The sequence below is a fragment of the Trematomus bernacchii genome, unplaced genomic scaffold (genome assembly GCF_902827165.1).
Source record: "Trematomus bernacchii unplaced genomic scaffold, fTreBer1.1, whole genome shotgun sequence".
NCBI lineage: Eukaryota > Metazoa > Chordata > Actinopteri > Perciformes > Nototheniidae > Trematomus > Trematomus bernacchii.
Genome location: NW_022987608.1, coordinates 1,785,799 through 1,799,082, shown reverse-complemented (window position 1 = coordinate 1,799,082; position 13,284 = coordinate 1,785,799). Strand labels below are relative to the sequence as shown.

Sequence of the window (13,284 nt, the reverse complement as noted above, 5' to 3'; positions counted from 1 at the left end):
TGTAAAATCGGAGCTTGAGACGAGTCCGTGAATGCAGCACGGCCCTCTAGTGGTTAGAAGCGGAACTACAACCACGGCTACGCGCTGGGACTGGTCCTTTCGCAGCCATTTTCTGTCCAACCAAACAGCCGTCTGAGGAAGGTAACCAACCAGGGCTTCATTGCAGGTTTGTGTCTCTCTCCGGCCAATGATTGCTAACCGATTTCTCGTTAGCTTCGAATGGAAATGTCCGTCTCTGTCTGATTTTTTTTATTTGTTGTCTGAGTGAATGAGGGCTGCTCATCAGGAGGAAGTTTCAACTTTAAAAACAATTTAACATTTCGGCCGAGGCCACGTCTTCTTGCTCCAAAAGAAACAAAGAAAAACAGGCCGTCCGTTTCTGCAGGCGTTAGATTCACAAGGAAAATGTGTTCAAGGGACACTATGTATCTGAATATGTTAACTTCAGAAGGTAACAGCCTTTCTTTATTATGCTGGGCTCATTATTTTGATATATTAATACCAGCAAATGGGCTAACTATCTGGCTCCATTCGTTGGTTGTCACTGTTAGCATCATGCTAGTTAGCATTCGAAAGCTAAACACAGATCCATGTATGTAGCATGTTGCTAAATTAAAGCTAACTGGCCTTGCCGCGCTTAACTAGCAGGTTTTACAATTCAGTTAAAATGCTAACTGTGCTTCAAAATGCCAGTTTCCTACGAAATATATCCATCTGGGAACCGAGTTTAGTGTGAAAATTCAGCCAAGACATATTATGCTTATAGAGGGATAATAATACAAGGATACATTCAGCTTTATTTTAATAATAATAAGTAATTGATCTGAAGAGAAAAAGGAGATGAATGTGAACAAAATGTCCACTACAGACAAGTCAATGGGTCTCAGGAGAATGTATTCCCCCAGGCCAGAAAACACACATTTCATGATATTAAACTGCGTGTATTGTGAAGGGGGAGGGGGGTGTTTTGGCAGTATTCCTTATAAACCTTTGTAAATATCATCCCAACGAGGCCACACATAGTTTCTGTCTCTAAAATATAAATGTAACCTTTTTTTTCAACATCTGGAACAATACCAGACCTGATTTTGGTCCAAGTCAGTGAGCTAATGCATTGAGACAAAGCACAACACACACCTGGTTCATTTCTATTCACAATTTTCATTGGGGTTTCTTTTACATTTGTTTTATGTCTTGTATATATTTATATTGCTTTGTTTGAGGAACCTGTGACCCAAGTTTGTCTACTTCTACACTGTAGCTATGTATATGACATTAATAATAATAATACATTACAGTTATATAGCGCTTTTCCTGGGGCTCAAAGCGCTTCACAAGCAAGTAAAGAACTACAAGAAAAAGAACAACAAAATCAAATCAATAAAGCCTTTGAATCTTCTAACATGATCTTTTAATTAAACTCAAAATAAGATTTGAAGTGACACTTTACATGTTACGTCATTAATAACAAGTAATAGACTATCAAGTGTATGACTTTGTGTTCATTCTGGAAACCCCCTTTTGTCTATCGTTTACTGCATAAATGACAAATAGATAAAACTTAGGAACAAATTACAGCAAACAGTTGAGGATTCGCACTTTTCTTTTAGTTTGAAAACCCTATTTCCATTTGATATGCATTGAAATCATCTGCTCGTTTGTGTCATTCCATGAAGTGAATGTGAGATGCTTGCTTTAGACTTTGCACCTATATTGCTATAACTCCAGATGATAAGGTGTGTGTTTGTGTTGCAGATGGACGGGGACAACTCAACCACCGACGCCTCCCAGCTGGGCATCACTGGAGAGTACATGGCCTCCGGGCACTACGTCCTCCAGTCCCAGGAGGGTGAGTGTATGTCATCAGAACGCTACCATCAGTGTTGTGTTTCAGCTCCGGTCCCAAACAGCTGATTCTAACTCTGTGTTTGTTTCATGTGTATAGACGATGGAGAGGAGAATATGAACGACCATGACGACAGTGGCATTAAAGAGAACTTCAGGGAGCAGGACATCTACCTCCCCATCGCCAACGTGGCTCGCATCATGAAGAACGCCGTCCCTCAGACCGGAAAGGTTAGTAAAGAGGGAATAATCAAAATGTTCAAGCTGTTAGATGAAGTTCAACAATAACAACATATGAAGCAAGTCATTATATATACATAAGTATGTGAGGGATGAAATATTAAAGTGAATATGTCAAATGTACAGTGTGATTTTAAGTCCAAGAGAAGCTAATGGAGCAGAGAGTTCTCCTGCTGTGTCTTTGGTAAATATCTGTTTCCTGTTTTCCACAGATTGCAAAAGACGCCAAGGAGTGTGTGCAGGAGTGTGTGAGCGAGTTCATCAGCTTCATCACGTCGGAGGCGAGCGAGCGCTGCCACCAGGAGAAGAGGAAGACCATCAACGGAGAGGACATCCTGTTCGCCATGTCCACGCTGGGCTTCGACATGTACGTGGAGCCGCTGAAGCTCTACCTGCAGAAGTTCAGAGAGGTGAGACACACAATGCAATACAAAGGGGCTTTATTGGCATGACCACTAATTACAATATTACAATCATTTCATGCTGTTTTATTCAGATGTTTAAATTTGGAGCAGAAGCCTTTTATTTTCAACTATTAAACCTCAAATTGTCCTTTTTTTGTACGATGTATAATATGGGTTACAGCATAGCTAATGGGTATGCATCTATAGCAAAAGCCCTCATCATAGTAGACTTTAACTTGATCTGCATATTGAAGTATGAATGCTTGTTGTTTGTATGTTGTCTCCTCCTGAATGTTTCAAAAGATAGTAGTAATAATAGTAACTATAAAAATAGTTGCATTACATTATGTTTATCCGATGCTTTAATGCAAAGCGACTTATGATAAACATGTTGACGCCACGTTGCTGTTTAGTTCCAGATGTGCTCACATGTGCTTCTCTTTCAGGCCATGAAGGGGGAGAAGGGGATTCCTGGAGTTTCTGTGGGAGACAACCTGGGAGACGATCTCACGGACGAAAGCTTCTGTGAGTATAACGCTTCAATGTATTTCTTTGACTTAGTCATTTTGTGTTATGCCGTTGAAGATCAGTCTCAATAAAACGCACATTTCTGCCCTCATCAGCAAATCCCATGCCAGCGGGGATTATCACAGCAGACGGTCAGCAGCAGAACGTCATGGTGTACACCACTTCATATCAACAGGTACAAACTTACGTTGAGGAATTCCCCTTTTATTCAGTAAAAAGATGCATTTGGGAAGTTAATGCTGTAAGTAAGTACACATTTATTTATATACAGGGGTGCACATAACTTTCTTATGGCGCATTTCCACTGCAGGCCCTACACGGCTTAGTACGGTATAGTTAGGCCTTGGTAGGCCAGGCTCACTTTATGCTGCGTTTCCATTACAGTTTAGGAACTGGGGTAGTAACTATAGTAACGCAGTGTAGGCGGAGCCGCGACGTCATCTTCGATGCGAAACACAAAACCAACATCAGCCGTTAGCTGTTAGCACTCAGAGCTCACAGCTCCTCATATCTGTTCAGAAACTAGACAGAAGTTAAACAAGTACAAACCACAGACTGTCTGTGTCATGGTGAATACAGTCGCTGCTTTATTTATGTCTGTAGGCCGCTGTTGTGAGTGTGGACGGTCGGAGCATATACTGCGTTAGCTTAGCCGATCTCCATTTAGAAAACACGCATTTTAAAAGGTTTTTCGCCTGCCGTCTGTCTGCAGACTTGTCAAAGCATTAATTCATGGTTTTTACTAACCGGCATCAGTATGTTGTTACTTCGGCATCATTTTGAAACGTGTATTACAATTAAATCACCGTAAAATATGTTCATTTTGTTGTAGTTGCCAGCGATTCTCTCACTAGTTTAGCATACTCAGCCCGGTTGTTGGCCCGAAAAGAACCTCGATTTTGGAGAGCCAGAAAACTGAAAAAGTACCCGCTAGCCGGAACTACGCCAAGTGGAAACGCAACCAAAAACAGGCCGGGCACGGCACGGCACGTTTAAACCGCGCTCCGCACTGTAGTGGAAATGCGCCATTAGTGAGTTACTCAAATGAGTACCAGGAGACAATGTTTGGTACTCAGGGCTGCCCACGCAAGGTTATGTGTTCAGCCCCTCTGTTTCGCGAACATCGACCGGTGGGGGTTTGGGTATTGAACGTCGACGGGAGGGGTGGGCGCTAGTGGAGCAGGCGTGTGGAACTCCCACCGGAAGTTGCGGCACAATTCCGTTGTACACACCGACGTTAACATTAGCCCTGTCTGTGCGCACGGCGACCGGCTCTGTCGTCCAGTGGAAATGCTTCACAAGTCCGCCGGTACGCAAATGCGCTTAGTGAGACAAGTGACGGTTCGCATTTCCGATGTTTGCCGTACCTGCGTACCAGTTATGTGCACCCCTGTTTATATAGCACCCTTCTCAACACGCATGTACAAAGTGCTTTACAGACAGTACACAATACAACTATAAAATGTAGAATAAAAGGCATAAAACACAGCAAGTAAAAGATAGGATAAAACACCAATGTAGGACAGCTAATGTGTGTGATGATCAGGGGTGAGAAAAGCAACAAGATAGCAGGAAGGGAGGTAGTAAGGTTACATTATGACGCGTTCAAGCTCTATTCAGTAAATGAATAATTATCACGATGTGTTTAAACAAATCTAGTTGTTTGAAGATGTTTTCACGACATCAAAAATATATATTGAAGATGGAATTAGCTCCTAGCGGCTTATATACATAATAATTAGAACTACTATTAATACTTTAATCAATCAAATAATTTTTTATGTATATATTTCAGTTTCAGTTTTATTTTCTATTTTGAGAGGTTTGCATACTGCTGTGATGAAAACATTCCCAAATTGGGATTAATACAGTATATCTTATCTAATAACTTAACATGAGATTACAATTTAAAAGGGTTACGGTCAGATATAAGTTTTATTTATGACTGTGGTGAAAAAAATTAGTATTCTGGATCTTTGTACACCAGTTGGATTTGTTGCTTTTTAGAGTTTCTTCCCTGAACTGTACGATAAATACGTCTGTAAATAACTCCTAACGTAACTTTGTGCCCGCGTTGCAGATTCCCACCGTACAACAGATCCAGTTTTCATGACGAGGCCTCGACGCAAATGCAGCGGCTCCTGATGACCTCTGACCCCGCCTCCCACAGGGTAAAGGTCATCAGGCGGACAGGGGGGAGGATGTACAGAGAAATCACTACCTGTTCAGTAGAAAGTGTAGTTCCTAGTTGTGAGGTACCAGATGTGTTGGATTGCATTCAAACCAGCTGGGAAATGTGAGGCTTTATTTTAAAGGCTAGTGTTATTATTACATGATTTAGTTGTCAAATGATTTGTGTGTTAATGTGTTTGCTTTGTATGCATTCATTTCATCTAGGGAGGGGGGGGGGAATATTGGGAATTGAATTGTTGTCTTGGATGTTTATTTTCGAACAGCTTCTCGAGAGGGCACGTTGTTACTGTCACATCAGATCATGCAGCTCTTTTGTAAGTTAACACGATTTACCATGTGCATTAATGTGATGTCAATCCTTTGAATAAAAATTCAAAAGTCGATAATTTCTCCACTTTTTTTATTGCTTAAAACAGTCCCAAGTTGTACAAAGCTTTCCTCTCTGTCCTCATGTGGTCAGCTTCTTCCTGTACTCCTCCATGAACGGCTGGACTGTCTTCCAGAGCTGAGGGCAGAAAACAAAGTGGTTATAACATGAAGTCATTACAGTTCTTCAGTGAAATGTTGGGTGTGTTTGGGGACAGACTTGCCTTCTGCTGTCTGATGAGAGTGTGAGCCGCCTCGATGTCAGGACTCATGACTCGGTCTCTGTCCCATGGACTGGAGAGACGAATAAAAGTAAGGACATTCACATAGTATCAGTCTTACAAAATGATATGTCTTCATACAGATTTTCTGACGAGGAAACTTGACTGTTTCCTACTTCCTGTAAGAAAAATACTCAGACTGCTCTGGAAATCATGACAGTATTCAGAGGGCTCTGATGTTTCTTTATATCTAGCTCAGTTATAATTAGCTAAAATGGCGAATAGCTCCAAATCTCAGCAAGGAGCTCCAGCCTTAGGATTTACAGAAGAAGGTCAAGTGTCACCCAAACCCCCAGAAAGAGCTCGGCCATTTAAGCACATTTTCGTAGTGGGTAAATGGGACGGTTACGTTTTAATCCATAACGTCATTTGGGCCCAAAAATACTTCTAATACTAGATTGTTTAAGCTAAATAAACGTCCCAGTAAAATCCTTCTTATAGGCCTCATTTAAACCAAATAACCGGTTAATTTCCCTCAGTATTAATTCAACTGAGATGCACACTTACCAACCCTCCCGATTTTCGTGGGAGACTATCGATTTCATTGCCCTCTCCCGGTTTCCTCCCGGGGTCATATTTCTCCCGCATTTCTGACAAAATCAGATTTACTCACGACTGTTTCCACTCTGACTTTAATACAGCTACACCATTGTTTGGTTTCCATGGTAGCGCGTCTCTTTAGCAGCGCGCGCAACTGAAAGTCTGAGAGGGTGAGGCGTTCTTATTATACATCCATGGGTGAGGCAGATAGTCACGGAAAACAGAACAAGAATCGATAACTCTACCCTCTGCTCACTCCTTTCCTGTAACCGCAACTACAATAAACATGTTAATGTTAATCTAACCGCTCCGGCGATCCACTAGCAGCCCCCCCCCCCCCCCCCCCCCCCCGCGGTGGTTTTGAAATGCTCCCGATTTCTGAGGTCTCAAGGTTGGCAAGTATGCTGAGATGAGACGTTAGGACCGGAGGCAAGGCTGAAGGAAAACTCAGGTAGGCAACTTAAGTGCCTAAATCCCCCAATGATTCTGGGGTTTTTGTGTACCTCTAATCAATCAATCAATCAATCAATCAATCAATGTTTATTTATATAGCCCAATATCACAACATTTATCTCAGTGGACTTCACAGTTTGTACAGAATATCAATACGACAATACGACACGCTCTGTCCTTAGACCCTAACATCGTACAAGGAAAAACTTCCAAAGAAAAACCCCACAGTTCAGGCCCTTCCTAGGCCTCATGCCTCACTGAGCAACTTTCACAGGAAAGAAAAAGGCCCTGCCACTGAAACTGTACCCAGTTCTCTTTATAAATCCACTGGTGCAGGTGGAGGTGTTACCTGACCACGGAGCGCAGCAGCTGGTGGACCCCCTCCAGAGGAGCGGTGGTCTTCAGAGGACGGAGGAACTCCAGAGCCTGGCAGGCGGCCAGCAGCTCGATGGCCAGCACTGCAAACACACACACACACACACACACACACACACACACACACACACACACACACACACACACACACACACACACACACAGGTTTGTTTACTCACAAACAGCAGAGATTCAACATGAGGGAACAAGTTGTGCCATCTGTGAATAATTAACACAAATCTTACCAGTGAATTGTTTAAATGCCTCTTTCTAGAACATCAGTTTGAATCCCGTTTACCTTACGCTGAGTTTGCTTTGTTTCCATGTTTTTATTATTCAGTCAAGAGTGTGTTTAGAATGAGTTTCAAAGTCAACTTTATTGTCAATCTTTCAGTTTGTGTGTACAGACAGAGAGATCGAAATACCGTTTCCCACAATCCTGAATATAAAAGTACAAATATGTATAAAAATATGTATACAAATATGTATATCCTATATATACACTCTTTACAACATCAGGAGGATACGTCCCCTCCTGACCCAGAAAGCGACGCAGCTTCTGGTCCAGGCTCTCGTCATCTCACGCCTAGAGTACTGCAACTCCCTCCTGGCTGGTCTACCTGCATGTGCCATCCGACCTCTGCAGCTCATCCAGAATGCAGCGGCTCGTCTGGTCTTCAACCTTCCTAAATGTTCCCACACCACACCGCTCCTCCGCTCACTTCACTGGCTTCCAGTAACTGCTAGAATCCACTTCAAGACACTGGTACTTGCGTACCATGCTGTGAATGGATCTGGCCCTTCCTACATCCAGGACATGGTTAAACCGTACACCCCAGCACGTGCACTCCGCTCTGCATCAGCCAAACGGCTCGCTGCACCCGCACTGCGAGGGGGACCCAAGTTCCCATCAGCAAAAACATGTGGGTTTGCTATCCTGGCTCCAAAATGGTGGAATGAGCTCCCCATTGACATCAGGACAGCAGAAAGCCTATCTTCCGCCGCAGACTGAAAACTCATCTCTTTTGACTCTACTTCGAGCGATACAATTACTAACAAAGCACTTATATACTAATAAAGGACTGGCTTATCTAAAGCCAGTTGAGTAGCACTTGAAATCTTTTGGCTCTATGAAACCTGATGTACTTATATGATTCTGTTTTCTTCAAGTTTGTATCTTGGTCGAATGCACTTATTGTAAGTCGCTTTGGATAAAAGCGTCAGCTAAATGCAATGTAATGTAATGTAAGGTAATGTAATGTTTAGGATCAACAGACACATGTATATATATGCACACATTTAGATAGAAACACAAAAATCTATATATACAAAATAACAGTCACTTCCATATCTATATGTGAGTCTCTGTGTGTGTGTGTGTGTGTGTGTGTGTGTGTGTGTGTGTGTGTGTGTGTGTGTGGTGTGTGTGTGTGTGTGTGTGCGCGCGTGTGTGTGCGTGCGCGTGTGTGTGCATGTGTGTGTGTGCGTGTGCGTCACCTTGCTCCACATGCTCCACGACCCTCAGGGCTTTGCGAGCCGCCCAGCCTCCCATGGACACGTGGTCCTCTGTGGCTGCGCTGGTGGACAAGGAGTCCACGGAGGACGGGTGGCACAGAACCTTGTTCTCTGACACTGTGGAAACACACAGTGAGTTCACAAACAGTGGAGAAAGTGTGAAGGAAATGATGGTATTATCTGTCCTGTCGTGTCCCTCACTTTGGTGTTCCTGGTCAAATTTGACTGGTCTTACATTAACACAAAAACCATTCATCATCCCATTAAAGTTTCATTTAACATATTCTCTCTGACTGCTGGTTTACATGAATACCATGTATTGTATTGTATTGTATTGTACTTCTACTGGTAAAAGTACTTCAGTGTATTGCTTTATAGAAGGCTTTGATCCAGATGATGTTTGTGTGACCAGTAAGTGTTGTATTAATGGTACACTTTTAAAGCCTGGGAAGATCTTTTGAGGACTAAATGATGAATATTGTATTTTGTTGCCTCACTACTCATCTCTCTAACCAGCAGCATGGATTGTGTATTTTCATTACGACCACCACCACTGAGGTCCAGACTAAAAATAACACACACTTATTGGATGGATTGTAAAATGTAACCTCTTGACCTTTTGCTCTAGCACCAACATGAAGAGGACATTTTTGTCTCTCAGTGAAATGTCGTGACTACTTGATGGATTGACGTGAAATGTGAAGCATCCACGGGGTGCAGACAATGAGCATCAGGCAGGGACATGTCTGCACTTTCATCCTTAATCTGTCTTTTCCTGTGAGGCTTAGTTGTTAAAATGTGTTTTTGTTTGTCTTTACAGTGTTGTTTGATGATATATTCAGGGCACACAGGGATCAACAGTTCAGTTTTACAGTTTCAATCATTTCCGAAAATTGCAAATGTAAATAGGTAAAAACATAGAGGGATAGAGATATAATATGAGAGTGAAATATCAAGAAAAATAAACACTATCATTATTATTAAATATGATTATAAAAACTAAAATATTGCAGTATTGTATCGCTGTCTTTCTTGTTATGTATGTCTTCGAAAATATACAATAAAATGTAAATGATTAAATAACGAACAATCAAAATATAAAAAATAAATAACTACATTAAAACTGTAATGGATAAGAAGATTAACACAGCCAAATGTTTTCTTAAAGGAAAGGTATAATTGTTACCTGTACACCCATAGTGTTTATATTCAACTGTTTTTTAGCGGTGCGTTTCTCTGACAAATGAACCCGGTCACATATTTCGTTTAAAAAACAAGTGCATCTTTGGAATAGTAATTTGAATTGCTTCTAATTTACTATAAAATACCAGACAGGTGCTCTGTTTACTCTCCTTCTCTAATCTTGTATTTCTGACCTGTTTTTGTATTACCTAAAGCCCAATTTGATATATCTGTGTATACTGTTGTCTGTTATTTGTCTGAAAACCCAATAAAAAAAGTCTGGACATTTCTTTTTACTCTAAAATGTGAAATCATTGGTGCAGTTTTCCACAAAATTGCAAACGCCTATAGTCAGAATGAGGTCTCTGCCTGACAGGAGCGATATATCTAGTTAGTAGAAAAACAAGCGGACTCACCTAAGGCAGCAGCGGTGCAGTGAGCGATCATGAATCCAGAGTTCAGACCTCCGTCCTGAACCAGGAAGGCCGGCAGGTCGCTGAGCGCCGGGTTCACCAGACGCTCTGTCCTGCGCTCGCTCATAGAGGCCAGCTCGTGCACTCCGATCGCCAGGTAGTCCAGGGCCTAAAGCAGCAAGGTAACACACAAGCTAAAAATAGTCTAGTTGCCAGTGGGCATATTTGTCCTCTCAGTGGGCTGATTTTGACTACCATGAGTGTTGCAACCACTTGAAATAGAGAGCACAAGATGACAATTCAATTCAAGTGTATTTATATAGCCCAATATCACAAATCACATTGGTCTCAGATGGATACACAAATCAACAAACACAAATGACAATGTAAAAACAACAAACATATCTGAGAATATAGTAAGATGACAAGATAAATGTGAAAATACCACTGAATGGGTACATAACACAATGACACAAATACAGTTAGAATACAATCATTACAATTCAATAAAATGAAGTGTCCAAAATGATTATCTCTCCTGCGAACAATTTGTTTTGGTACTTGTGGGTTATCTGTCGCCACTTTTTAATAGTGGGTACTCCTCCACATGAACTTTTCTCAAAATAACAAACATAAATCCTAGGGTTAGGGACGGATTAGGGATAATTAGAGAGTCTGAAAAAAACTAAAAAAGTGGCGACAAGTACCTTTGTTTTCAAATAAATAGACAATCTGTCAAATCAAAATGAGTCCCCTAAAACTTCAAAACCGACCAAAATTAGTCAAAATCAGTCCACCGGGAGTACACATATGGCCATTTTCTGGTTAAAACTGACATTTTGTATCCTGAAATTGTCAGAAATGGACTCAGCATCCTTAAATAACCCTCCAACACCACTCCGAAATTGTCCAGATCGGCCAAACCATTTTTGTGTGTGTGTGTGTGTGTGTGTGTGTGTGTGTGTGTGTGTGTGTGTGTGTGTGTGTGTGTGTGTGTGTGTGTGTGTGTGTGTGTGCGTGTGTGTGTGTGTGTGTGTGTGTGTGTGTGTGTGTGGACAATAAATCAAGCAGGGATCATATTACTAAGTTCAGTGTGACGTCACCTTGGCTGGATACTCTCCATGGAAGTTCCCTCCAGATATGATCTCCCTGGTTTCTGCAAAAACCAGCTGTGGATAAGTTAAGGGTTCACAAAGCACCTTTCATTCTTTCTTGATCGGTAAACACTGCCATCTTGTGGTATAACATCTGTAGCACATGCTGGAGGAAGACATGACATATCGTAATTGAAATGGAATAAGGAGCTTTAAGTGAAAAACCAAGAACACATCCTATACATCTCTGACTTCTATGTCATCTAAATGTGTAAAGTCAAAGTAAAGGAAGACATTAAACGCATCACATTTAAAGCCCCTATTGTGGGGATGTCATGTGATTAAAGGCATCCTCTAAATGACTCTGATGGTGTAAGAGATCCTTTTGTAAACCCTCTGACTGAGGCCAGCATAAATCTCGTCTCTGAAGGATACTGGGTTGTCAGTGGCGCTGTTCAGCTCAGTGGAAATCACCTTCTGGACAAAAGTGATAGTGTCGTTCACCACTCCATGAACCTGCAATAAACAGCCACAAAAGAAGTCATCTGCCTCTGTTTTATTACATTATATTTATATATAACTTCACCTTAATCAGTTCAAATCAAAATGTATTGTAGCCCCAAATCACAAGAAATGCCTCAAAGGGCAGTACAAAGCAAACAAAAGCAAAGACAAAAACAAAATACAAACATCATAGCATAACAATTATAAAAACATTATACATCAACATAAGTATTGCCATGTGATAAAAGTCCACAGTTTTGTATTTGAGTATTAACATACCTGAGGGATACAGCGCAGGGTGTAGGGATCCTGAACACGACTGCATGATCTATGACTCTCTAAAGGAAGGACATCATTTAGAAGGAGAAACAGTGTACGTGTGTGTGTGCGTGCGTGCGTGCGTGCGTCTGTTATCAGTGATTTGAGTCCTACCTGAGATGAGAGAAGGGAAGACCTGAGAGTCTAAGAGAGATCGAAGCCTCTCAGCGACCTCCATCTGTCCGGGGTGAGGCCTGACAGCGTGCAGAGCTGCGGGACAACATGTGTGTGTATCAGGATCAATTGAACCTCTACAGTGTGTGTGTTTGTTTGTGTGTGTTCCCGAGCACATGAGCATGAAAGTGTACCGCTGTGGAAGGCCCTGGTGGTGCCTTTAAGGGCCTCCAGACTCAGAGCAGCGATGATATCGGCTTGTCTGGCCGCAGCGAGAGATCTTTCCACTGCCTCGGCTCCCAGAGAGGAGATCAGCTGAGTCCCGTTGATCAGAGCGATCCCCTGTGCAAACAACAACAATTATCCAAATGACCAGAGATGGCAAAAGTACACACATCCTTTACTCAAGTAGAAGTACAGATACTCGTGTTTAAAAATACTCTGGTAAAGTAGAAGTACTGACTAAACTTCTTTACTCAAGTAAAAGTAAAGAGGGCTTTGAAATGTACTTAAGTAAAAAGTACCCATAACTAGCAGCTGTTTTAAAGAGTACCTGACCTCCCTTTATATTAATAGAACAATAATGTCATTGTTAGCTAATGAATGTTTCCATGCTGAACAACGGCAACATGACAACGTTTTCATTGGTCCCTCTTCTTTAGAGAAGACCAGGAAATGATGGATACACGGATCGTGTTCAAATCAATAGGCACGCAATGACTCTAAATAATAATGATCACGCCACCAAACACACATTCAAACTAAAGGAACCAGCCTGTTTGGAAAATGTAAGAAGTAGAAAGTACAGGTATTTGTGTTCAACATGTAAGAAGTAGAAAGTACAGGTATTTGTGTTCAAAATGTAAGAAGTAGAAAGTACAGGTATTTGTGTTCAAAATGTAAGAAGTAGAAAGTACAG

General features: G+C 41.6%; 2 protein-coding genes across 3 annotated transcripts in view; one reads left to right on the top strand and one right to left on the bottom strand.

Annotated features, from left to right (window-relative positions):
• The first annotated feature begins 74 nt into the window (after positions 1-74).
• On the top strand, positions 75-5,591 carry nfyba (nuclear transcription factor Y, beta a). Of its 2 annotated transcripts, none has more exons than XM_034131552.1 (7): positions 75-166; positions 1,756-1,849; positions 1,946-2,076; positions 2,298-2,495; positions 2,936-3,014; positions 3,113-3,192; positions 5,098-5,591. In XM_034131552.1, the coding sequence occupies exons 2-7, from the start codon at positions 1,756-1,758 to the stop codon at positions 5,128-5,130; spliced, it is 615 nt and encodes a 204-aa protein (XP_033987443.1). In that variant the 5' UTR covers positions 75-166; the 3' UTR covers positions 5,131-5,591. The 2 variants fall into 2 exon arrangements, with proteins under 2 accessions (XP_033987443.1, XP_033987442.1); XM_034131551.1 differs by having other exon boundaries at positions 87-166; positions 1,756-1,855.
• A 4-nt stretch (positions 5,592-5,595) lies between these two features.
• LOC117483282 (histidine ammonia-lyase-like) overlaps positions 5,596-13,284 on the bottom strand; it is a 12,644-nt gene continuing 4,955 nt past the window's right edge. The window contains 10 exon segments of the mRNA XM_034131549.1: positions 5,596-5,715; positions 5,801-5,870; positions 7,200-7,308; positions 8,723-8,857; positions 10,339-10,504; positions 11,439-11,504; positions 11,865-11,945; positions 12,213-12,271; positions 12,366-12,461; positions 12,560-12,707. Of these exon segments, the coding sequence (XP_033987440.1) occupies positions 5,659-5,715; positions 5,801-5,870; positions 7,200-7,308; positions 8,723-8,857; positions 10,339-10,504; positions 11,439-11,504; positions 11,865-11,945; positions 12,213-12,271; positions 12,366-12,461; positions 12,560-12,707 (987 nt within the window). The 3' untranslated portion in view covers positions 5,596-5,658.